This window comes from Panicum virgatum, chromosome 6N (assembly GCF_016808335.1).
Source record: "Panicum virgatum strain AP13 chromosome 6N, P.virgatum_v5, whole genome shotgun sequence".
Classification (NCBI taxonomy): domain Eukaryota; kingdom Viridiplantae; phylum Streptophyta; class Magnoliopsida; order Poales; family Poaceae; genus Panicum; species Panicum virgatum.
The window spans coordinates 48,202,401-48,224,551 of record NC_053150.1 but is presented as its reverse complement, the minus strand read 5'-3'; the positions used below and the strand labels follow the sequence as shown (position 1 = coordinate 48,224,551).

The 22,151-nt window shown below is 48.7% G+C and overlaps 6 protein-coding genes and 1 long non-coding RNA gene across 7 annotated transcripts; 2 read left to right on the top strand and 5 right to left on the bottom strand.

Moving 5' to 3' along the window:
• Positions 1–81: 81 nt before the first annotated feature.
• On the bottom strand, positions 82–2,676 carry LOC120677353 (exocyst complex component EXO70I-like). Its single transcript, XM_039958503.1, has 2 exons — positions 1,703–2,676; positions 82–1,610 (listed from the first exon to the last, which is right to left on the bottom strand). The coding sequence occupies exons 1-2, from the start codon at positions 2,462–2,464 to the stop codon at positions 291–293; spliced, it is 2,082 nt and encodes a 693-aa protein (XP_039814437.1). The 5' UTR covers positions 2,465–2,676; the 3' UTR covers positions 82–290.
• A 536-nt stretch (positions 2,677–3,212) lies between these two features.
• On the bottom strand, positions 3,213–8,675 carry LOC120679997 (probable mitochondrial adenine nucleotide transporter BTL1). Its single transcript, XM_039961645.1, has 5 exons — positions 8,245–8,675; positions 5,234–5,328; positions 4,397–4,730; positions 3,961–4,198; positions 3,213–3,795 (listed from the first exon to the last, which is right to left on the bottom strand). The coding sequence occupies exons 1-5, from the start codon at positions 8,446–8,448 to the stop codon at positions 3,545–3,547; spliced, it is 1,122 nt and encodes a 373-aa protein (XP_039817579.1). The 5' UTR covers positions 8,449–8,675; the 3' UTR covers positions 3,213–3,544.
• LOC120679998 lies at positions 5,925–6,297 on the top strand. Its single transcript, XR_005677425.1, has 2 exons — positions 5,925–6,026; positions 6,177–6,297. It is a non-coding gene; the product is annotated as an uncharacterized LOC120679998 (long non-coding RNA).
• A 516-nt stretch (positions 8,676–9,191) lies between the features above and the next one.
• On the top strand, positions 9,192–12,243 carry LOC120679995 (RNA pseudouridine synthase 3, mitochondrial-like). Its single transcript, XM_039961643.1, has 8 exons — positions 9,192–9,542; positions 9,895–9,966; positions 10,061–10,219; positions 10,538–10,666; positions 10,768–10,884; positions 11,008–11,109; positions 11,264–11,422; positions 11,640–12,243. The coding sequence occupies exons 1-8, from the start codon at positions 9,219–9,221 to the stop codon at positions 12,012–12,014; spliced, it is 1,437 nt and encodes a 478-aa protein (XP_039817577.1). The 5' UTR covers positions 9,192–9,218; the 3' UTR covers positions 12,015–12,243.
• A 106-nt stretch (positions 12,244–12,349) lies between these two features.
• LOC120678256 (pentatricopeptide repeat-containing protein At3g42630-like) lies at positions 12,350–13,339 on the bottom strand. Its single transcript, XM_039959397.1, has one exon. It carries the CDS (start codon positions 13,337–13,339, stop codon positions 12,350–12,352), a length of 990 nt encoding a protein of 329 aa, XP_039815331.1.
• A 665-nt stretch (positions 13,340–14,004) lies between these two features.
• On the bottom strand, positions 14,005–18,819 carry LOC120679994 (RNA-binding protein 208-like). Its single transcript, XM_039961642.1, has 12 exons — positions 18,423–18,819; positions 17,312–17,373; positions 16,908–17,010; positions 16,519–16,595; positions 16,376–16,437; positions 16,198–16,285; positions 15,880–15,955; positions 15,506–15,536; positions 15,303–15,425; positions 15,022–15,113; positions 14,679–14,852; positions 14,005–14,585 (listed from the first exon to the last, which is right to left on the bottom strand). The coding sequence occupies exons 1-12, from the start codon at positions 18,579–18,581 to the stop codon at positions 14,292–14,294; spliced, it is 1,341 nt and encodes a 446-aa protein (XP_039817576.1). The 5' UTR covers positions 18,582–18,819; the 3' UTR covers positions 14,005–14,291.
• Positions 18,820–20,233: 1,414 nt separating this feature from the next.
• On the bottom strand, positions 20,234–22,109 carry LOC120679996 (eEF1A lysine and N-terminal methyltransferase). Its single transcript, XM_039961644.1, has one exon. The coding sequence runs from the start codon at positions 21,868–21,870 to the stop codon at positions 20,485–20,487; it is 1,386 nt and encodes a 461-aa protein (XP_039817578.1). The 5' UTR covers positions 21,871–22,109; the 3' UTR covers positions 20,234–20,484.
• Positions 22,110–22,151: the final 42 nt, after the last annotated feature.

Sequence of the window (22,151 nt, the reverse complement as noted above, 5' to 3'; positions counted from 1 at the left end):
GACCTGCGTTTTCTGCATGGCTAACAGCAGCCATCGATTTTTTTTGTGTGTTTTGGTGAGTTTTTTTTCACAATCTGTCAATAAAAACTAAGTTAACAATGTAAAACGTACTATTTGGTTGGTTATAGAAAAGTAGTACCGCAAATTTCAGAATGTTTTCATTTTAATTTACTAGTTTTCATGAACATAGTAATGTAGATTTTAATAGATTACATAATATTCTTTGAAGGCTTGAGGGATCAACACAACATTCTCTGTTGGTTGGGCGCCTATGCGCCATGTTTGCCTCTTTAGAAGCCAAAGCCCTCCAGATTGCCGCTGTCCCTCGACTCTCGCCGGCTCCGGCTGCTCCTCGCCCTGCCGACGCTGCTGGCGACTCCATCGCCCATTTCGTCGAACACCCGCCCAACCATTCCCTCGATGACGTCCAGCGGCAGCATCTCCCTCCGGCCGCCGGCCAATGCCTTGTCGTTGGCCTTCAAGAACCCGGCGTACGCGCCGCGCACCGCCTTGGCCGCCGCGGCCTTGATCTGTCCCCGGAGGTCGCCGTCCGGGATCTTGTACTCGGCGCCGTGCCGCTTCACCCGATCCTCGAGCATGTCGGCCAACGCCGCCGCCTTCCCCCGGGCGTCGGCCGCCGGCCAGGTCTTGGGCGCGCCGGAGCTGCCGCCGCAGACGACCCGGACGAGCGGCGTCCACGCCGCGTCCTGGTACTCCCACGCGGCCTCCTCGGCCGCCGCCTTGTACCGGCGCCGCATGGTGTCCTCGCCGACCAGCTTCGCCAGCTCCGAGCCCCGGGCGCGCATGTAGATGTACCAGTACGCGTTCATGGCCATGACGTGCGACGCTACCGTGTCCGCGCACACCCGGCGCGCCGCCTCGACGTGCCGGTGCAGCGCCTCCAGCACGTTCGACGCCGCCTCGGCCAGCGGCGCGCGGCCGCCGACGCCCTCGCTCCTGTCCTCGTCCTCGCCGCCGCCGCCGCGCTCCCGCTCCGCCCGCAGCGCGGTGTCCATGAGCGCGCGGTAGTCGTCGGACGCGAGGCACTTGAGGTAGTTCACGGCGTACCGCACGATCTTGGGCACGTGCCCGGCGCCGGCGCCGGCGCCGGCGACGTAGTGTGTCTCGATGCGGAGGCCGAACTCGAAGAACACGCCGGCCGCGGCCCGCGCCAGGGCGCGCTCCACCTCGCGCGTGCGCTCGCGGATGGCGACCAGCGTGGCCGACTCGCTGGAGAAGAGCTCGTCGAGGCGCTCCCGCTCCCGGACCACGGCGTCGAGCATGTCGAGCAGCTTGAACAGCCTCTGGGGCTCGCGCGCCGCGGCGGCCACGCCGTCCGCGAAGCGGAAGAAGGCCGCGACGATGCGGGTGGCGATCTTGGCGAAGCACTCGGGCCAGACCGCCGGCGGCAGGGGCTCGAGCACGCGCGCGCAGAGCCGGCGCTCCGCCGCGAGCACGGAGGCGATGGCCACGTGGAAGTGCGGGCTCCACAGCGCCATGGCCGACTCCAGCGACTCCCACTCCATGTCGTCGATGGCCTCCGGCGTGTACGACTTGAGGTACGCCGGGTTGAGCCGCATCATCGCCTTGGCCGCTCTCCTGTACCTCGTCTGAGTGACGTCACCCACCGTTATTTCGGTTGCTCACATCGCAACCGTCGCGGCTAGAAACAAACAACAAGGCCAAGAAAATGAATCATCACCTTGACGTAGATGTCGAGGCAGATGTCCAAGCAGTCGTTGCCAGCGAGCGTTCTGGCCATCCTCGCCGCGGCCTCCACCTCGTCGTCGGTGCCCAGATCGTACGTCGCCGTGTCCCCGTCGTCGTCGTCGTCGGCGGGCGCCGCCGGGTGCTTGAGCCTGAGGAGCAGCGCCTCGAAGAGGTCTTGGAGGCCTAGGAGCGCCTCATCGAGCGGGCCCTCGAAGCGCATCTGCTCCGCCTCCGTCTCGTACACGGCGCGCAGCGCCGCGGCGGCCTCGGTGAGCCTGCGCACGCGGCCGCGGCCGGCGGCCTTGGTCCGGCCAAGGAACCCGACGGCCTCCTCCACCCTCCGGACGGCCTCGTCCCCGCGCGCCACCACCTCCTCGATGGCGTCGCGCAGCTGGTCCACGCGGTCGACGAACGCGACCGCGCTCCTGGCGTCGGCCGGGCCCGCGGGCGGCGCGGCCTCCTCGGCGAGCGCGGACACGCGGCGGAACGCCGCGAGGAGGGGCTCGGCCGGGGCGACGGCGCGGTCGATGCGCGCGCTCAGAGCGCGTGCCGCCACGGCCTGGGACTGGAGGTGGGAGGAGGACGGCGACGCGCTGGACAGCAGCTCAGCTAGGTGGTCGCCGACGGCGTCGATGTCGATCTCGGCCTCGGCGGCGGCGGAAAGGACCGAGACTATGGCGGCTCGTGAGGCCTGAAGCTTTGCAAGCTCGGTGTCTGCATCGGCCGTCGCCGTGGTTGACGCGTTGGGGCACATGGCCGGCGGCCGGCTGTTGTTTGAGAGCCTTCGCCGTGTAGGATGTCTCCCCCAATTGGCGCCTTTGCTTGCTTGTTTAACGCATGGCACGGTGACTAGGAGAAGTTGATCACCGTGCGATGAAGGATGGACGGTGGATACTGCAATGGGAAGAGGACGAAGTTGCCACTGGAGCCTTGGAGGTTAGCAGCTGAGGACAAATGGCTATCTTTTTTTTTTTTGATGAAACGACAAATGGCTATCCTTGGGGATTGCATCTCATTTCGCCATTACTTAGGAGAAAGTCAGAATGTACTCCCTCCTTCCCCGTTTATAAGGCATACACGTATATCAAGATTCAAACCTTCTCATCTTTGACCAATAATTTGACTATTAAATTTTTATTTTTATAATGCAAATTTCATATGATTGGATTCATAATCAAACATAGTTTACAACGATTATAAGTTTATAATCAAAAATGATATAATATATGATAAATAAATGGTCAAAGTGTTGTTTAGAAGACCGTGTCATGTTCTACCATGCCTTATAAACGGGGAAGGAGGGAGTATTTCACAAGTGTCCGATAGTGATTTGGAGAAACAAACAATGCACCAACCGCAGTTCTGATTCACCTCGCTAGCAATTTCCTTTTCTTTTTTTATAGGAAGCACATTCATTTTAGAGTAGAGGACTAGATGCAGCAGTGTAGTATAGCATCGACTCACGAAGCACTGGATCATTTCTGCGACAATCGCGAGGCACATCTGAGAAGAGGTAACTTATTTATTCATTAGTGAAAGTTTCACAATAACAATGGTTGGGGCCAATGCATTCCCAGCCCAGAGACTGTCTGTTAACAGTTGCTACTAATTAGACAATCCAGGTTAGCAGAGGACAAACAGCTAATGCTTCTGATCATCGGCCAAACCGCACAAGAATACAAGATGGCCTTCTTTTGCCTACATCGTTGGCACATGTGGGATTTGAAAAGAGAAAAAAAGATTGGAAATCCCACACACACACACACACGGCCACACAGCAGGACAAATTTATTTTGCAGCAGTGCTAATGCCCTTGTTGAGTTGCGTGATCTTGCTAGACATGGAGCCGTGGAGCCAAAAGGATATCCTTCCACGCCTCATAAAACATCCAGGTGACACCGGACGTTGGCATGACCTTCAGGGAGCTTGCTGCCCATCCACGGAAAAGCCCCTTGAAGCCCTCCTCTTGAACCACCTCGGCTAAAGCCGCAATCATGTGGGGTGGGCACTTCCCTTGTATGGCTCCCACCATAAGCCGCTTTCTTGCGACTTCCAGAGGGAAGCTGATTGTGCTTGCAGTCAGGCCTAGAAAATTCAACAGCAAGTGAAAAAAAAACGATTTACTCAAATCGTAAATTTAATGCAAATGGAATATCACATTTCCTAGATATTGTTCAAGAATTTTCAGGAACTGCATGTTGGCTATCAAAATGAAACAAAGTAAGACGTTAGGTGGCACAGAGTCCTGACCTGAAAGAGCCCCAATAGCCAGTAGCTCAGGACGGCTTAAAGATTTCTTTTTCTGTGCACGGCAGTAAGAAGTCTTGATTGTCTCGTACATGAAATAGTAGCATGTGCTATAAGGAAGCATGCCAACTAATGTTGGGCAGAGGCCAGCATAAAGGCCACCAATGCCATCAGCACGGTAGATCTTGTTGAAGGCAATGGCAATACTAGGATAAGCCTCACGATTGACAGTCATACGGTCCTGTGACAGAAAATTAGTATAATTCATTCAAATAGTTTGTAAGCAATAAGGATCGAAACAATCATTAAGATCAGAGGCATTGCTTGCAATTGATCTGAACAGATGGTAGAACTACAAACCAGACAGTTCTGCCACAAAATATATATTCCATGAATAGTATCCACAAAAATTCAACATGTAGATTCAGCTCCGATGTACCTTAAGAACCTCAAGAGGATGGCATGCTAAAGTGCTAGCTATTCCAGCAGCTGCACCTCCAATGGCAATCGGTGATAATAAGTGAAATGGAAGCTCGATTTTCAAATTGCCAAGTTGTATCTTGGGGCACCCATCCTCTTTCCATTTCTCTTGTGCAGATGTCATACTCCTTTTGACACACTCAAATGTCCCGAGCTCAATTGCTTGAGTTGGGATAATCCGGAGCATATTTATAGTATTACCTGCCCAGAGTCCTTGCCAGCCATTTTGTTCAATGATCTCCACAAAACTACCAAAAATATGTTTTGATCCTACCCCAACAACCATTCTTGTCCTGAAATCAACCAAACACTATCAGCTTACTTGCATATACTCTGATTAGGATAGAAAAGGAGCACTTTGGTTTTTTCTCCAAATTAATGACAATTGCATTTAAGTCAATGGTGTTTCCTAAAAAAAAGTGAATAGGCTTTGTGTAGAAAATTACTTTGAAAAGAACAGCTGATATTATATCACCCTAAGATATATACAGTCACCATACAATAACCAGCAGATTGTTAAACATTTTAAACACTCATAATACCCTGATGTGCATTCTCACAAACGAAACAAGCAAGAAATCCTGCACATTCCAAATAAAAACAAAAAAGAAATAATCAGCATGCCTAATGTGCCAAGAGCCAAATTTACTCCATCCCACTAAACTAATATGTTAAGACTTGTCGGGTCCGATATTCTTCCTCTAGGGTCCTATATCTAAATTTAACAATAATTAGTAAGATATCAAACTTAGTACTGTCAATACATAAATGTATAGAGCAGAGTATTGGCAAATACCTGATAGTTTCTAGAGGAGCTAGAACAGCCTTGGTCATTGCACCGGCCATTGCTCCACTGACGAATTCTGCAACTTCTCTATTCCTCAGAAAAGTCTGCATTTAGATACAAGTCTGAGATCAATGACTCATAAGTCCATAAGCACTTTGGAAGGCTTAAAATACCCTGTAGGCTCATAAGCAAAGAAACTCTTTCAGAAAGTTCCCACTTACAAGTGTTTAACGTAAAATTGCAATGGAGGCACTGGGGAAAATCTAATGTACATTTACGGCTACTTCTTTAAGCATTCTGTTGCATTTGTTAGTCTAGATAAGCAACTGCATATTCAGGTAACTTGTCCAAAGGTATTATTAGCGTGTTATGCATTTTCTCAAAACCTAATCCAGACTGCAGCATTAGGGGCCTATGCAACATTTCCTTTTTTTTCCGGAAACATCCTTAGTCTGTAACCTTGACCAAAGCTGTCAATTTCTGCACAACAGTTCAAAGGGGTTACATTTCCCTAGCTGTTGTCATGAAAGTTCCTAGGAAGTAACATCACAAACAGCTGGGAAGGTTGTACCGTAGTCGTTTAACAATACTCAGACCAACTTGGAAGTTGGAAGTGGACAGGGAAAAGCATGCCAAAGGAACACAACTAAAGGACAATTATTTTCTATTCGCAGTAGATGCGTAAAGACCCCCCCCCCCCATGATACGCGGATACTTCGCAAAACTCACGTACCGGTATCGGATACCGTATCAGATACCCGTACTCCCTGGATACGTATCCCGTAAGTATCGGACTATTTAGGTATTTTCAAATCCATTAGAGTGGCATTTTTTATGCTGGTTTGCCAAAACCTAACGCAACCCTCCTCCTTTACCCGGGCTTGGGACCGGCTATGTTGAGACGACTCCGGAGAGAGAGTCTTCCAGTCAGCATAGGCGGAGTGGCATTTAGGTATTTTCAAATAATAAAAATAAATCGGATACTCGTGGGATACCTGTGGATACCTGTCCGATACCTTCAAACCCTAACAACACCACTCAATCGCTTCGTATAAAGGTCCTCCGTTCAGCTGTGCCACCCTCCCATCCCCACTCGTGCAGCCGTAGGCCCGCAGCAGCCTCGCACGGCTCCCTTGTTGTCACCGCCGCTCGGCCACCCGCCCACGCCTCCTCCTGCTCCTTCCCCGCTGCTCATCGCTCCCTTGCCGTCACCGCCGCCCGGCCACCCGCCCATGCCTCCTCCTGCTCCTTCCCCATCGCTCGTCGCTCCCTTGCCGTCACCTCCGCCCGCCCACCCGTCCGTGCCTCCTACTGCTCCAGCGGCTGCGCGGCCTGTCCAAATAGAGGCCCGCACATCTGTTAAAGCACTATTTAGGGTGGTGCTGCGCTGCTAGAGCTCGCCGCTGGCGGGCCGCCACGGCCGCCGGAGCGCGCCTTTGGACGGCCCGCGTGGCCGCTAGAGAGGGAGAGGATGAGCCGCGGCCTCCGGAGAAGGAGAGGAGGAGCCGCGGCCACCGGAGCTGGCCGCTACACAGAGAAAGAGAGAGAGAGAGTGCCGGAGGTTGGGGAAGAAGACGACCGACATCCATTCGTGGAACAGACGAACAGGTAAGATAAGGTTGGTTCTTTTTTCCTTTGCCTCTTCCCTTTTCTAATAATTATAGAACATATGAATATATGAGTTTATGACGCATTATAGTCCCTGGAACTTTTATTTTCTCACATTCTAGTTCCTGAAACTTTTATTTATTTTTATTTTTTATATATATTGGCGTATCTCCGTATCCTTGTTTTTGGAAAAATAGCGTATCGGAGTATCCCCGTATCGCGTACCGGTATCCGTATCCGTGTATCCGGGCAACATAGCCCCCCCCTCCACCCCCAAAAAAAACTAGGGTTCCAAAGGACAAACAATAAAGTTGTTTTTGAAAGGAACATATCACAATTCACACAAGATGACCATAAGAATATTATGTAAACAATCAAATTTATTCTCCAAGGCATATAAGCAGGTATGTTGGTATTTTCTCTAATCAAATTAAAAAATAGCTAACTATATAAATAACAGCCTGTTGAAAGCTTATCTATCTTTCCAATTTTCATGTGCAAAGAAAAATGTAAATGCGAAGGAATTGTAAATGGAGGGCAAAGTTTGGCTCAACGGGTATCTCTAGTTATCAGAACAGGCTACAGTACACCTATAGCTTTCAAGTGATCAGCTCCACGTCTGCTTCTGAACAAAAATATCTTCCTAAGATAAGTACAAAAATAATTCAGCCAACATGGGACACGGGACACATGGCGATGGGACCCAATGCAGTCCTTTTATTGGAAAAATACTATAAAATACCAGCATGCGTACTAGGGTACCGGATTAAGAGTACACTTTATAACTGGAGCCACCAATACCAATATTTGTGATGCCTGCTAGATAACCAACAAGTATTAAACATCCCTACAATTACCAACTGCTAAACATCAGCTAATCAACTATCGAAATGGATAACAAAGTGACTACAATATCTTTATCAGAAGATCCTACGACAAGATTCATAGCAATGTTCGTCCGGAAAGAAAAAAGATTCATAGCAAGCTATCAACAGCATGGGCACAATATTTGAACAAATTAAACATTAGATTAGACAAGTAGCTTGAAACCTGTACATCAAACAGCTAGAAGCACAGCAAAATAGACGGCATAAAAACCGTTTTCCGTTTCAACCAATCCAAGAATATACAACAGAAAAAAAATCCTCGAATAATAAAAGACGTTGTTGCTTTTGCCAGAAAACTGATTCCAAAAATTTAAACCGCTGGCAAATCCTATTCTAAGAGCAAACAGGCATCACACTTTCGATTAGAAAGCCAAGCTCCCGCCTTTTGTCCCCAATCCAATCCCAAAATCGTTCCAATCTCATCAACCACATGCTCAATCGAAGCCACCATTTCCCGCTCATACTGTCACACATCCGGAGCATAACGGGCATCAAGCTGGGACATCGAGATCTACAGTTACTCACCCTGACGGCGGCGCCAACGTCCGGCAGCCTGACGGCCAGGCCCCCGTCGTCCTTGGGCCCGGGCAGGGGCAGCCCCACCTCGAGCAGGTCCTCCCTGTAGCCGGCACCCCCGGCGGCGCCCACGCGGACGTCCGCGAAGCCGATGCTCGCCAGCGCCAGCTTCTTGCCGCCGCCGCGGGCGCGCCCCGCCTCCTCCACGCCCATGGCTCCTCCTCGAGCGGGTGGAGGTCGCGAATGCCGGAACGGGAGGCGTCCGGGGCGCAAAAGGGTGGTCCTCCTCCTCGTCTCCGCCGCTTCTCGCGGCTTTTGTATGGAAGCGAAGCGAGGGAGGGAGGAGGAGAAAGAAAAAGGGTGATGGCGCCGAAGAGGGAATCCGAGACCCGAGAGGCTGAGACGTCTACGGTTTCACGGGCGGAGAGTACATCATGCGTATTTTTCTTGTTGTGTTCTTGGCTCTGCTTTTCACGTGCTTTCGGTATGCTGTTCGACCTCGACGAATGCATGATATTTTCCTGAATTTTGGGAGTTTCCGGGTGTGTTTGGCACGTTTGAAAAAAACATGTCGTCGTGTTTTTCCACTAGCGAGGATTCCTCCTGGCCTTTTTCTTGAGAGGGACGGATGCGGTTTTATCATCTTGGCTATGGAGACATGAGAAATGGACAAGAAGGTGACTTTTTCCCCGCAGACGACCTTTTGGGTGGGTCCACTAATGTATCATGCAGGTGGGAGTAGGGTCAAATACGGAGGCCCATGGGCCAGACAGACCATAGCCAACTCAGTCTCTGGGCTTTACTTGGGATTTCGCTATGTGGGCCAATCTTCTGTGCTTAACGGGCCTAGCAGTCTTGATGGGCTGGCCCGCTTAATTTACATGGGCTGCATTTGCCATTTGGGCTTAGGATAGGCCTAGGCTTAGGTGGCTGCCATCATCGGCGCACTAGGATGGCCCAAACAAACAGACGACGAGCGAGGGATGCTGCGCAGCGGCGGCCGCCGTCCGGGGCCGTGGCGGTGGCCGGCGGCGCTGCGGCGGCTGTCTCGGCTGGCGCCGCCGACGCCCGCGCCCGTCGACCCTGCGGTGGTCCGGGTGGACAGAAGCAACGTCGCGCGCCTGGGGGCGCCCAAGCCCGGGCCGAGGCCTCGCCAGCTGCTCTCGCTGCCGCCGTTCCCCGCGGGGGCGGACCCTCTCCCGGGGAGGAAGGTGGCGCCGCGGCGGGTGACGGCGGTCAGCTGGGTGAAGCACTATTTCGCCGACGTGCCGCAGGAGGCTGTGCAGGCGCACTTCAACAGGAGAATGGTAACTTTCTGTACTGGCATCCCTACCCGTTGCCGCTCTGTTTCAAAAGGTGGCATGCTTTGGCCGGTTAGCGGTAATCAAGAAAATCGCAACAAGATTCCGAGTTCTGGAATTATCAAACGCGAATTGCTTGTTTCAGTTATGGACTCTAGTGCTCACTGCTCAGAGCTGTTTCTTTAGTGTAGTATTGCTTACGATGGACTTTGATGTGCCTTTGCAAGGTTCATACTCCGAGTAGTATCATAAGATCAGTTGAACATATGCATTTTTACCAATTTAATGTCATAGTAGTTTGCACTACTTGTGGTCGCCTTTCGTTTCAGTGTCTGAGATAAAACTAGCTGTTATTCAGGTTTTTTCTGAGTGCCCTGAGCATGAGGTTTCAGATGAAATAATTCGAACTCAGAAGCATCATCTGAAAAAGGTAAGCAATGAAGGATTTTCTTTGTAATCCTTTTGGTATGATGATGTTGTTTTACTTTTTGAATAAAGTAAATATGCTCATCAGTTTGTTGCAGATTAAACATAATGATGTTATGGGGCCTGGAATGAGAATTCACCTTCCTGTTTCAGTGGCTGAGGGTGAGATAAAAAAGCGTTATGAGACCATTCCGACTGCCACATTGCATCCCAATAAAGATGAGATTGAGTACCTGAAGAGGCTTGTCATCCACAGGGTAATTTTTATTGCCATAGTTGATCTGTAGTCAATAGCCTACATGACTCCTGCATCAATAAAGAAAGCCTTTTTCCCTTCAGATAAAGGGCCTCTGAACTCAGTATAGTCCCATTCGGACATATGATGTTATGAAATGAATAAGATCGATCTGTGATCTGTCTACTTATTTTCAACTTCCACAAGACTATTTGTAATTTCTTAAGCTTAGTCTTTGATAAAGATGTTGTTTTGTCATCATTTCAGTGTTTCAAATTTTACTGCTTTCGTTTTACATGATTCAGGTTCAACACAGTATGCTAAAGCTTTGGATTTTCAGGACTCTGCTATACTGGTGCTTAACAAGCCCCCCAAAGTGCCCATGAAAGGACATCTGCCAGTACATAATAGCATGGATGTGCTTGCAGCAGCAGCACTGTCATACGGAAATGAAGAAGGTCCGAAATTGGTGAGATCATTGTGTTGTTTGATTGTTTCTCTTCAAAATTTGGTCTTAGTGCATTATCTAGGCTCTCTGAGGATATTTGTTCCTACGTCTTGTGGGCACAGGTTCATCGACTAGACAGAGAAAGTAGCGGTTTGATTTTGATGGGTAGAACAAATGAAAGCTTTACTCGACTGCACTGGCTTTTCACAAGTGTAAATTTAGCTAGAACAACTTCACAGGTAATCATCAATTCATTGATTATCGACCTTTGACTTAGCATACCATGTTCCATCTAATGTTCATGACTTAAATTCTATTCTTTATAGCAGCATACTAATACCTTGCATTATTGGCATGTGCAGACATGGAATAAGGCATGTGAAGCGTACATGCAGAAATACTGGGCGCTAGTCATTGGAACACCTAAAGAAAGGGAAGGAGTTATATCTGCTCCAATTTCAAAGGTATTCTCTGATTCCTTTGCTAGCTAGTGCTTACAGATATGAACCATGCAAGTATATGCATATGTTAAATCAAATTATAAATGGTTCCCCTGTAGGTTAACTTCTTAGGTTCCAATCTTTTTAACTTATAATCAAATCGGATTTCCTTATTCAGGTACTTCTTGATGATGGTAAAGCTGAGAGGGTCATTCTGGCACATCCTTCTGGCATAGATGGTGCACAAGAAGCAATAACAGAGTATCGGGTGATGGGACCAACCATTAATGGATGCTCATGGATCGAGCTACGCCCGCTGACAGGGCGGAAGCACCAGGTACCATCTTAATACTCAGATTTTGTTGACACTTAGATTTTTGTAAGTTTAGGGTGTGAAGATGCTCCACAATTTAGCATATTCTATCAAGTTTTTTACTTGTTCTTAACTGGTTGCGCTGTTTAACAAATATGGAAAATATCTTCATTTGTCCTGCATATGAAATGAGCGTTTTCAACCTTGAGTATCAATGTGTTCTGTTTGCTCCGCATTGCAGCTTCGAGTGCATTGTGCGGAAGCCCTAGGCACTCCTATCGTTGGGGATTACAGATACGGGTGGTTTGTGCACCAAAGGTGGAAGCATAATCCCCAGCCTGATTTTGAACCATTCACTGGAGAGCCATACAAGCTGAGGCGGCCAGAAGGACTGGAGGTTCAGAAGGGCAGTGTTTTATCCAAAGTGCCTTTGCTACACTTGCATTGCCGGGAGATGGTCATCCCCAACATAGCAAAGTTCCTAAGCAGCACTGGAGAATGGCATGACCATGGCGCACCATGGGCCAAGGAAAAGCCCAGTCTCCTAAGATTCATCGCGCCAATGCCTCCGCACATGAAAATTAGCTGGAATGTCATGTCTTCATATCTGGTGTGATCTCTACTAACAGGAAAACACCTGGTGTCATCAATTAATCATGTTGCTTTCTTTGTTTAACCCCCCTTTGTCAATCCCAAGCCACGCAGTGTGTGATTGTAGTTGCTTGTATTGCTCTGTGTCTCTGAGATTGTAGTCACCATTTCAGAGTAAATGCACAAAACTATCTATGTGAATATAAACCCATATTTTTTAGAGTAAATCTAAGTCTCGGAATGATCCAACCGAACTCGTCACATTTTGAATTTGATTACAAGCACATTTTAGTAATTGTATGTACAATGTCGATTCCAACACAGACTACTGCTAGTGCCCTATTACTGAACTCGTCAGCTTCAGTAATTCCAAAAGACTTGGTTTCTCCTGTGCTGCTTCCTGAGGTACACGCCGAGCAGCTTGTAGTACGTCCACCGCCGCTTCTCGCCGGTGGCCTCCAGCAGTGCCTCGGAGCTGGCGTGGAAGCCGCCCTTGCTGAAGGCCTCGAAGATGATGCCGTCCGTGGCCACGACGGCCTCCGCGTTGCCGTCAAGCCGGTCGAACGCAAAGGTGAGGTTCCGCACGAGCCGGCGCTCCAGGTACGCGTCGACGAAGCAGCCGTGCGTGACGAGGTCCGGCGCGATGCCGTCGCGGCGCATGTGGTCGGCGCTGAGGTGGAGGTCCCAGAACATGCACATCTTGGAGAAGGCCGCGGCGCGGATGTTGAAGGTGGTGAGGTCCGGCCGGAAGCCGGCGGCGACCATCTCCAGGAACGCGCGCTGCAGGGACTTCATCTTGAAGTTGGCCGCGAAGGAGAGGAGGTACAGGTTCCAGAGCAGGTTGCCGGCGTCGCGCCGGCCGAGGCCGACGTCGGTGACGAACGCGCCGAGCTTGTAGTACTTCTGCCGGGAGATGTACGCGGACGCCACGGCGCGGATGGCGCCGCGGGAGATGAGCAGCCCGGTCCTCTTGTGCCGGCGGTAGGCTGCCTCCATCTGCGGGACGGTGCCGGCGGCCGCGTAGGCGCGGACGAAGGCGTCCCCGGTGGCGGAGTCGATGCGGAGGCCAAGGCGGCCCATTTCTAGCACGGCGTCCTCCATGCGCGCGAGCTCGCCCGCGGCGCCGAGGCAGGAGACGGCGAGCGGGTAGAGCGCGCGCGCCGCGGCGTGGTCCCGCGCGGAGAGCTCGCGCACGGCGAGGAGGATCTCGTCGAAGCGGCCGAGGCGCGCGTACGCTGGAAGGAGGCGCGGCGCCGCGGTCGGGAGGCACGGCGCGGCGGAGCTGTGCAGGAGCTGCGCCCAGATGGCCCGCGCCTCCGCGAAGTCCCCGGCCTCGGCGCGCGCGACCATGAGAGCCGCCGCGTCGTCCGCATCAGGTGCGGCGGCTCTTAGACGGGGCACGGCAGCGGCACGCCGAGGCGGAGTCTGCGCGCGCGTGGAGACCTGGCCTGCTGAGGATGAGGAAGGAGGAAGACGATGAGTGGAGGGGAGGGATCCCGGAGAGGCTGCAAGAGGAAGCGGCCGCCATGGTGGAAGCAGGAGCGAGCACATCTCACCGTGTCAAGCTGGAACATCCCATCGCCTCAGGTAGAAAGCCATCAAACCTCGCTGTCCACCAGAAAATGACGATAATAATGTTTTCAGAGATGCAATGAACTAGAAATTTACATCTTGAAATTACGTTTTGAGAGATTCTTTATGTTTTGAGAGAGAACCTCAAATCAGCAATCGCGTTCTTAGGCACATCTGCAGTATCACTCCAGAAATTTCAAATGCAAGGTAATAGAACTTTCACAGGCAAATCTGAATTTCAGGGAGACATCCAGTGATGACAGAGACAGCGAACAATTTCGATGGCTCATGGCATCTCAGATTGCAAAAACCAATTCATCAGGTTGGATGGACTCACAATAATGGCCCAAGAGCACAGGTGGACAGAGGAATGAGAACATAAACTGCAAACTACACGACATAGTCTAACCTTTCAATATCCAACCGGGCCAGAACAACAGATCATGAAGCATACCAGAGACCGAAGCCGATCCTAGGGAGCATTACATTAATCAATCACAAATTCACATAGAATACATCTCTTACTCTGTTAAAGTGGACTACTCAACGGAATTAGACATGGAAAATGATGGTCAATGGTACAGTACGAGGATAGTAACACAATCCCGCAACAAGAGAACAAGAAAAACTCTCACACAAATAGTACATGTACCAGAAAATAAAAACAGGACGAGGAGGGCCAGGCTTGCACCAAGCAAGCTGAACACTACAAATGCCTTCCTCTCGAACCCTAGTTGTAGTACATAAGCTGCTGGGCAGATGACTGGTTTGGGTAGCCATCGTAGAGGGCCTGGGAACCAGCAAGCAGCCCAGCAGATACCTGCCCCGCGAGACCGTGCTGCCCTGCAATCTGCCCTGCTGCAGCCTGGCTCAAGGCAAGCTGCCTCTGATAAGCCAGAAGCTCAGCTGCTGTGAAGCCTTGCGGGACGCCTGGCATTGCAACAGCAGGCTGGTATGGAGCAACTGGAGGGGGTAGGGGCTTGGATGCAGTCCCAGGTGGAGTTGGTTTGTTGCCCCATGAGCACTACAAGAGAACATGACAGTTAAAATACCATGAAAGCAATAACATAAAGGATCGAGTAAACAAAAGAGAACATTTGTATGGTTTGGAAATTACCTTAAGAGGTTTCCCACGGACCACCAATCCATTGGCCATCTGAATAGCTAATGCTGCTTCACCATGGGTGCTATATCTCACAAATCCAAACCCTTTCTCCTGTTGAACACGAATTTCCTCGATTGCCCCGACCCCTAAGTTATAGAAGTGGCGGTGAAGCTCATCTCGGTTAACCTGGCCAGTAAGTGAACGATGAATCAAAGATGACCGACTCTACCGAGCTAGGAAAAGGAATGAGAAATAAATTCACTCATTTCCATTTGGCACTAGTAAAAGGTAAGTTCAGTAATAAAACTAGAAGAAATGAGGAGCACAAACAGGCTATGCGGCACTTAGTTTCTACCTCATGTCCAAGGTTGCCAACATATACAGTAGTACAATCAGGGTTGTGCTCTGGGTTCTCTTTACTTCCTCCATCCTGGCTTGCATCTGTTGCTGCAGAATATAGTTGGCCAATTGGCAAAATCAGCACTGAGGAATCCATACCTTATTGGGTCGAATCATGATAACTAATTATGGGCATGTTCTTCATCCATGCGTGTTTTCAACAAAACATGGTACCATTGGCAGCAATAAAAAGTAAAATACTGTTGCTTTAGTCATGAAATCTTTCAAAAAGCTAACCTGAATTACTTGAGCCACCATTTGTTAGTACAACTGCATTGTGATTGTCAGTTTCTGGTTTCTCTTCTGAATTGTTCTTTGTTGCCCAGTTGCACCTTATTTGTCTGCTTCCAAGCCATTTTCCTGTTGCAATACAGCAGTTCCCAAAAAATCAGAAGCTGCAGCTACCCAGGGCTATAGGCATGAAAAAAAAAGAGATATACCAGACATTTCGGTTATAGCAGTTTCAGCTTCCTGCACCAAGAAGAAAAATAGTACGAGTCAGCAAGTGTGGGGCAGATGGAAATGCCAGTTCATACAGCTTATGTTTACGGACCATGTTATACAAAATATAAACTAAACAAATAAGAAATTAACATTACATTTTGTCTTACTAGATGTACTTTACAAACGATTCGCTAATTTAGATTTATAACAATGCCTTCAACAGAACTCAGGCACTGTGAAATCCACCGGTACCAAAAAGTTTAAGCACCGAAATAATTGGTAAAAAAAATGAACTGCGGTGTTCGATCCACGCAACGAAATGGTAGAAGCTCTGCAAAATCCAAAGAGGCGAAGTCTGAGATGTTCTTGCCTGTTGATTACGGAAGGAGACAAAACCATAACCTCTGGAGCGCCCGGTTTTGTTGTCCCACATGACTCGAGCATCACTGCACATAAATTAAACAACTAAAAACTGAAACGCTAAAGACAAACAAAAAGGGTTGAAACTAAGAGACAAACAGAGAAGTAAAAATGCCTGAAATATCTTGTTCTAAATTCTAATAACATGAGGGAGGGAGGGAGATTTAGTATAGCAAATTGCAAGAGATGATTAAGCAATGGCAAAGCACTGGCCGTAGACACAAATTTATCATAGATGCTACCATGTTACAAAGAACTAAGGACTTACGAACAAGAGGGATATGCTGAGAAACAGGCATAAAGAGTTGCATCATTCACTTCAGAACTTAAATCACCAACAAAAATATGGAAATGCCCTGGAAATAATTCAATGGGCACAGTTAACCAAACCAGTAGTATAATACGAAAAGAATAAAACAACAGGAACACTTTCGAGAAAAACTCACCAGATGTGTCCTCCCTCTGTGTACTGGCGTATGCCCAGTTCACCTTGATTGCTTGTCCATATCTGCGTACAAAGTTCCATAATGAAGAATACTAAAAGACACTGAAACTTATCATTCAAAGTTAGTCTACTAGTGGAACTTACATGTGACGGCCATGAAGGGTCATTATTGCTAGAGCAGCAGATCTTCGATCATAGTAATCCACAAACCCAAAGGAAGACTGAAAAAAAGGAGTTAATTGTTATCAGATAAACAAAATCGACTAACTGCAGCAGTAGATATACCATGAAATTATCAACCAAACGAAAGCTCATGATATTTTTAGCCAGTAGCATAATGCATACCAGAAACAAATAAAGTTACAACTAATGACCGGTGGTACTAGGGGACCTATGTGCTAAATCACCAGGAAATAAGAAGTGCCAGAATATTAAGCCTTAAAAAATCTTAAAAGAAGTATTCAAAACATTTGTGAATTGTGATGCAATATAACTAATATTCTAAAACTCAAACATCAGCTGCAGAAGTGCACCTTCTCTTTCCTGATGAGCTTGCATCTTTCCACAAGGCCAGCACTCTGGAAAACTTCAATCAGAAGGCTCTCGGTGACATTTGGGTTCACATTCCCCACATACCTACTCAGCAAATAATCATGACTTAATATCATACTTTGGAAATGGCCATAACTAAATAATAAAACTTCAAGTTAGAAACAAAAACTGTACTAAGATTATGTTATTAACTGTAATTTTAGCACCAGCATTAGTGTGAAACTGTGCATCACCTAAATTTGGTTTTTTGTTACCTTGTAAAAATCCACATTGTTTTTTCAATAATAAAAAAAGCAACGATCACACAGATAAAAGGTAAAAAAGAAAGGTAAGCTGTCAATCACGTATGAAGTTAAAAACAGAAAAGAACACTGAAAGCACTCACACACTGCGACAAGTGGAAGGATCAAACCCAGGTGGAAGATTGCCATTGGAAATAGGTTCCATCTGCAAAATAAAAATATAGAGAAAAATAAAAAAGAAGATATTGATCGCAAAATAAGCTATGGACAAGCAAAGTGAAAGAAAATATAGATGTGTAATAAAATTAGAGGGGGTATAAAACAAGTTGTTCTAGCCATATTGCATCCCTTTGCCCACAGAATCTGTGATTGACAGCAATTACTACCAAACATCTATTCCTAGCTAGAACTATGTGCCTTTGCGGCAATGACATTGCTTTTGACCCTAAGTTTAACTAAAGAATAAAACTTTATACGAATGTTAGATATAGATTGGAATTAACAACCTTTATAAAACTAGTCTGCAGATAACAATAGAAAAAGCTCTAGAGACTAAAAGAAAGAAGCAAGGCACTAAAACCATATTCATAAACAAGAGCAACAGTGCAACCTAAACAGAATGCTCAAATCCAACGTTTACCACATTATAAGTTCATAACCAGATGAAAGTATGTTACTGCTGCCCACAGATAGCCGCATATAAATGATAGATGTGAAAAAAAAGATCTGGAGAATGTAGTAGTACGAGCAAACAAAAATAAGAAAGGGAATACAAGTGAATGAGATCCCTTTAGCTCAAAACGTAAAAGGAGTGAGACCCCAATCCTGCCTAGCCATGATTTCACCTATTAATAGTTACTGAACTCACGTCTTTTGTGCAATCTCATTCAAACGCCCCACTTTAAGAGAACGTTCTTTGAAGGCAGAGCAACAATAGAGGCAGTGGCATCAAAGCATCTTGTGCACGACAAGAAATGCATCACAAGCTAGCATGCAATCAGCAAATTTTATGCATCAACAGAGCTTGCTCCGATTCCACCGTACAACGAACTTGAAGCAACTCAATCTATGCAGCCATAACTTCTGCTACCGCTAGCCACCAAGAATGTACAGTAAACCGAGGAGGCAATCCAAGAAAAATGCGCAAAGCGAAAAAAACAATCTCTCGGGATAATAAGCAGATCGGCGTGCAGTAATGCCGCCCAATGCGCACACAAAGCAACAGATCAAGAAGCGAGGATCCGGGGGGACGACCTGGGTCATGGCGGCCGCTGCCGCTGCCGCGAGGACGCCGGACTGGTACTGCTGCTGCTGCTGCTGCAGTGCCTGCTGCATCAGGAGCGCCTGCTGCTGCTGCTGCTGCTGCCGGAGCCTCTGCTGCTGTTGCTGGTGGCTGCCCCCGGCGCCGTTCATCTCCTCCTCCGGCTCCTCCCCTGACGAGGCGAAGACCAGATCGGAACCCCGGGGCAAACCGGACACGCGCGCGGATCGATCCACGGATTGGTGGACTGGGTAGAGCAGATCGATAGATTTGGGGGCGAATTCCTCGCGGGGAATCGAGCAGGGGAACGGAGGAAGAGGAGCGTGATATTTTTTTTCCCTGGCTTTTCCTCCTCTGTTTTTCTCCTCGTCGTCGCGCTCCCTATCGAGATTAGAGGGGAAGGGGCAGGATGGGGATTTTGCAACGCGGGGTAAGGTGACGTGGAGCTTTCCGTGTGGCTGCCCTGGCTCACTGGCAGGTGGGCCCGTATCATCCCTGCCTGCACCTGCTTGCTCAGAGTTTTGGATAAGCATTTTGCTCACTTTTGTGTCTGTTTTGGTCAGAATCCTTCTAAATCATCATACATTTTAAATCAACAGCTCCACATGACACTGACAAATGAAGACCGGTTATTTTCACCTGAATTGGTTGGTTCTCTCGTAAAGTTCATTTCAAATGGTCCATAGTTGTCTTTTGCTCAACACTGTTTTCCTTTCTAATCTTTGTCGTAGCAAAGCTAAGTAATTCTGACTATGTATCTGGACAATTATTTGTCCAAATGCATAGTTAGATATGCTTATAACTATAAGTACAGGGAGTAGTACGGTTTTACAACTTCGAAGGATCGTTACAGATACCAATATTTACCAAAAGCTGAACGTATGGATTTATTCCACTATACCTGCAACACCAAACCATCATAATTGGTTTGGTTTTCACTGCAATTAGGTTCCATTTCTAACCTTCGCCTCTCTATGTAATTGTTGCCTCCTCCCCTAGTGCCAACACTTCACTCTAAAAATTTAAGAAAAATAACATTCCGAAAAGACGAAAAAGACTAACTCCAACAGTTTACACTTTCCCTCTGGGTGTACAATTCCACTCAAACTACGGTGCCACCTTGAGGCCATTGTCAATTGTCAAAATACAGTCCTGACGATTTACCCCACAAGCTCATTTCACGTCCAACTTGCCCTCGATCCGAACATATCCAAACACATAGATGTCCATCTCTCATCCTATCTGTCCAAAAACCAAACGTGCCCTTTGTGTTTCATTAAACCTTCGTTTGCCTAATATAACTCTTACGATTGTCTGAGCAACAGTTACCAATGTTGCATTGCTTGCTTAAATTCAAATTATAGCTGACGGAGTAAGTATTTGTTACTCTACGTACTCAGCATTTGTCACCTGATCGACTGCTTTATATTCGTCAACCCATGAACCAGTGCTAATGAGGCACCAGACGTCCGCCCGATCGGAAGACCCCTATTGATTTGGATAGATGAGTTTTTGGAAGAATAACTAGAATTTTTGCTGAGAAGACACCCTATTTTAGTGATTTTTTTTAATGTTGTGTCCTGATGAAGATTTGGAGGAAACCAAATCAGTTGAAGGCAGTCAGCTCCATTTGCATCTTTCAGAAAAAAAAAGTTCCATTTGCATTGCATTGGCAATAAGATTATAGAAATCATGTATTTGGCAGTGCCTGCCCTTTGGCCCTTGGTATGTATAGCTGTATCCCTCCATCAAAATTTTGTTGAACACATAAGGTACTAGATCATTTGTTGTACACCACAGAAAATATTCATTAGAAAACAAGTGACTTTGCACTGATGCCTCAAAAGGTTAATACGTGTCTCATGTTTTGATAAATAACACAGAACAAACACCTCATTTTTTTTCTATTTTGTTAAGCTGTGGTGTATACAACAGCAAAATCCATTTGTAGTGCTTAAATGCTAATATAGCCTCTCAAGTTCCAACAGTTAGCAAGGATATGTACCAGCCTTTGTGGAGGATAATAGAAAGAAGACCACATAATCACTAGAAATGTCAAATTTTCCTTATATGTTCCAGGAAATCCCCAGCTAATTTCCTCAGTTCTGTAAGAAAGTGTCCTGAATTATCAGTAAGTGCAGTCTCAGTTGGTGAAACTGTGGCAGTAAGAACGAAATTCTCGCCATTACCAACATCTATCTCATACAGTTCTGAGAAAACTTGGCGAAGAACATCAATCAGCCCCTTGTAGACGGATCCATCTGCAGGAGGTGGGATGACATTCAGTATCAACACTCCATGCTGGTCCAGGATTGTGCGAGCAGCATGAAGGACGCTTCCATGAATCACCTCCAATGGGGGCGCGCTGACACCACACATAGCATCAGAGGAGTCAAGATCCACCATAACTGCACTGAATTTCATACCAGGCTCCCCTCGCCGAGAAAAATTCTCTATCATCTGTATAGCATCACCGACATGGACATGGAGAAACTCATCCTCCACCAGACCAAAATGATTCCTTGCGACATCCAGGACAACACCGTCAGCCTCTACACCGAGCACATTGAACTGAAGTCCCACTCTGATCGACATGGGGAGTGATCCACCTCCAACACCAGCACAGAGGCATCTAGGCCTAACACCTGACTGAATACTCTCCTCAATGGAAGGTGCGATCACTGCAAGACCGGCAACCATGGCTTGGAGGTAAGGCTGGACCAACGAACCACCCACCTCCGACTGTAAGAAACCACCTGACCCCTCCAGTGTTTCCACCAACGACGATGAAGCAGCAGCAGGCGCCCGACATAGGCGAACCTGGGTCTGCACGAGGCAGGGCATGCGCTTGAACCGCAGCCTGCGGTGCAATTCGGCTGGCCCGGGAGCATTGTCAATGGCCACATCCTCGACGACCATCTCGCCGACGACCGGGCCAGTGACAAACTTGACGGGAGCAAGCAGGAGGAGATCATCCTGGAAGGTGAGCAACGGGACGTCAGGGACGGCATTGTCCCAAAACGCGGCCACGGGGCAGAGAGCAAGGAGAAGGGGGCGGAGCCGGGCGTGAGCGGGGTCCGGGTCCGGGCGAGCGACGCAAGGAACGACCCGAGGAAAAGGCGCAGAGAGCTCGGGGCCGACGAGTATGAGACGGGAGAACTGGATGGAGAGGAGGAGGTGGAGGTGCCCGGCGCGGGTGGAGAAGATCCAGTCGCGGTGCCGGCCGGCCGGGACAAGCATCGCCGCGGTCCCCGGGACGGGTGGGGAGGGGAGGGGCGAATCGAGAACGGCAACCCGGAGGCACTCCCCCGCGCCGCCGCTGCCGCCCCCGTCCCCGTAAGGATCGGAGGCGTGGCCGAGGAAAGGGTTGGGGAAGGAGAAGGCGACGAAGCGGGAAGGCGCGATGCGCCGCAGGCCCTCCAGCTCCGGGCTCACCGCCATCGCGCGCTGGTCCCAGGCGGTGGCGGCGCTGCACAGCACAGCCAAGAGCGATCCCTTCCCGAGGGTTTCTCCTCTGAGTTCGAGAGGTGATGGGGTGATCTCTAATAGCGGGGAGAGAGGTGGTGACCTGACGAAAGAGAGCGTGAGGCGCAAGACGACGCTGCGTCAAGCCGCCGGCGTCGAGCCGATAGCGTTTGCGGCGGCGCGCTCGGGCTGGGGCGGGTGATGGAGAATTGGAGATGCCGCCCCCAAGATGGCTCCCTCCCTCCAGCTTCTTTACA

Excerpts from the sequence above, each read along its gene's own strand:
- LOC120677353 (XM_039958503.1), bottom strand. The coding sequence starts at position 2,464 with ATGTGCCCCAACGCGTCAACCACGGCGACGGCCGATGCAGACACCGAG. Across the intron at positions 1,611-1,702 it reads GCCTCGACATCTACGTCAAG|ACGAGGTACAGGAGAGCGGC; the intron begins GTGATGATTCAT and ends GACGTCACTCAG.
- LOC120679997 (XM_039961645.1), bottom strand. The coding sequence starts at position 8,448 with ATGGGCGTGGAGGAGGCGGGGCGCGCCCGCGGCGGCGGCAAGAAGCTG. Across the intron at positions 4,199-4,396 it reads ATCCTCTTGAGGTTCTTAAG|GACCGTATGACTGTCAATCG; the intron begins GTACATCGGAGC and ends TTTCTGTCACAG. Across the intron at positions 3,796-3,960 it reads GGCTATTGGGGCTCTTTCAG|GCCTGACTGCAAGCACAATC; the intron begins GTCAGGACTCTG and ends TGAATTTTCTAG.
- LOC120679995 (XM_039961643.1), top strand. The coding sequence starts at position 9,219 with ATGCTGCGCAGCGGCGGCCGCCGTCCGGGGCCGTGGCGGTGGCCGGCG. Across the intron at positions 10,220-10,537 it reads AGAGGCTTGTCATCCACAGG|GACTCTGCTATACTGGTGCT; the intron begins GTAATTTTTATT and ends TTGGATTTTCAG. Across the intron at positions 10,667-10,767 it reads ATGAAGAAGGTCCGAAATTG|GTTCATCGACTAGACAGAGA; the intron begins GTGAGATCATTG and ends TTGTGGGCACAG.
- LOC120678256 (XM_039959397.1), bottom strand. The coding sequence starts at position 13,339 with ATGGTCGCGCGCGCCGAGGCCGGGGACTTCGCGGAGGCGCGGGCCATC.
- LOC120679994 (XM_039961642.1), bottom strand. The coding sequence starts at position 18,581 with ATGAACGGCGCCGGGGGCAGCCACCAGCAACAGCAGCAGAGGCTCCGG. Across the intron at positions 17,011-17,311 it reads CCTTCCACTTGTCGCAGTGT|GTATGTGGGGAATGTGAACC; the intron begins GTGAGTGCTTTC and ends TTTGCTGAGTAG. Across the intron at positions 14,853-15,021 it reads TTGGCAACCTTGGACATGAG|GTTAACCGAGATGAGCTTCA; the intron begins GTAGAAACTAAG and ends CTTACTGGCCAG.
- LOC120679996 (XM_039961644.1), bottom strand. The coding sequence starts at position 21,870 with ATGGCGGTGAGCCCGGAGCTGGAGGGCCTGCGGCGCATCGCGCCTTCC.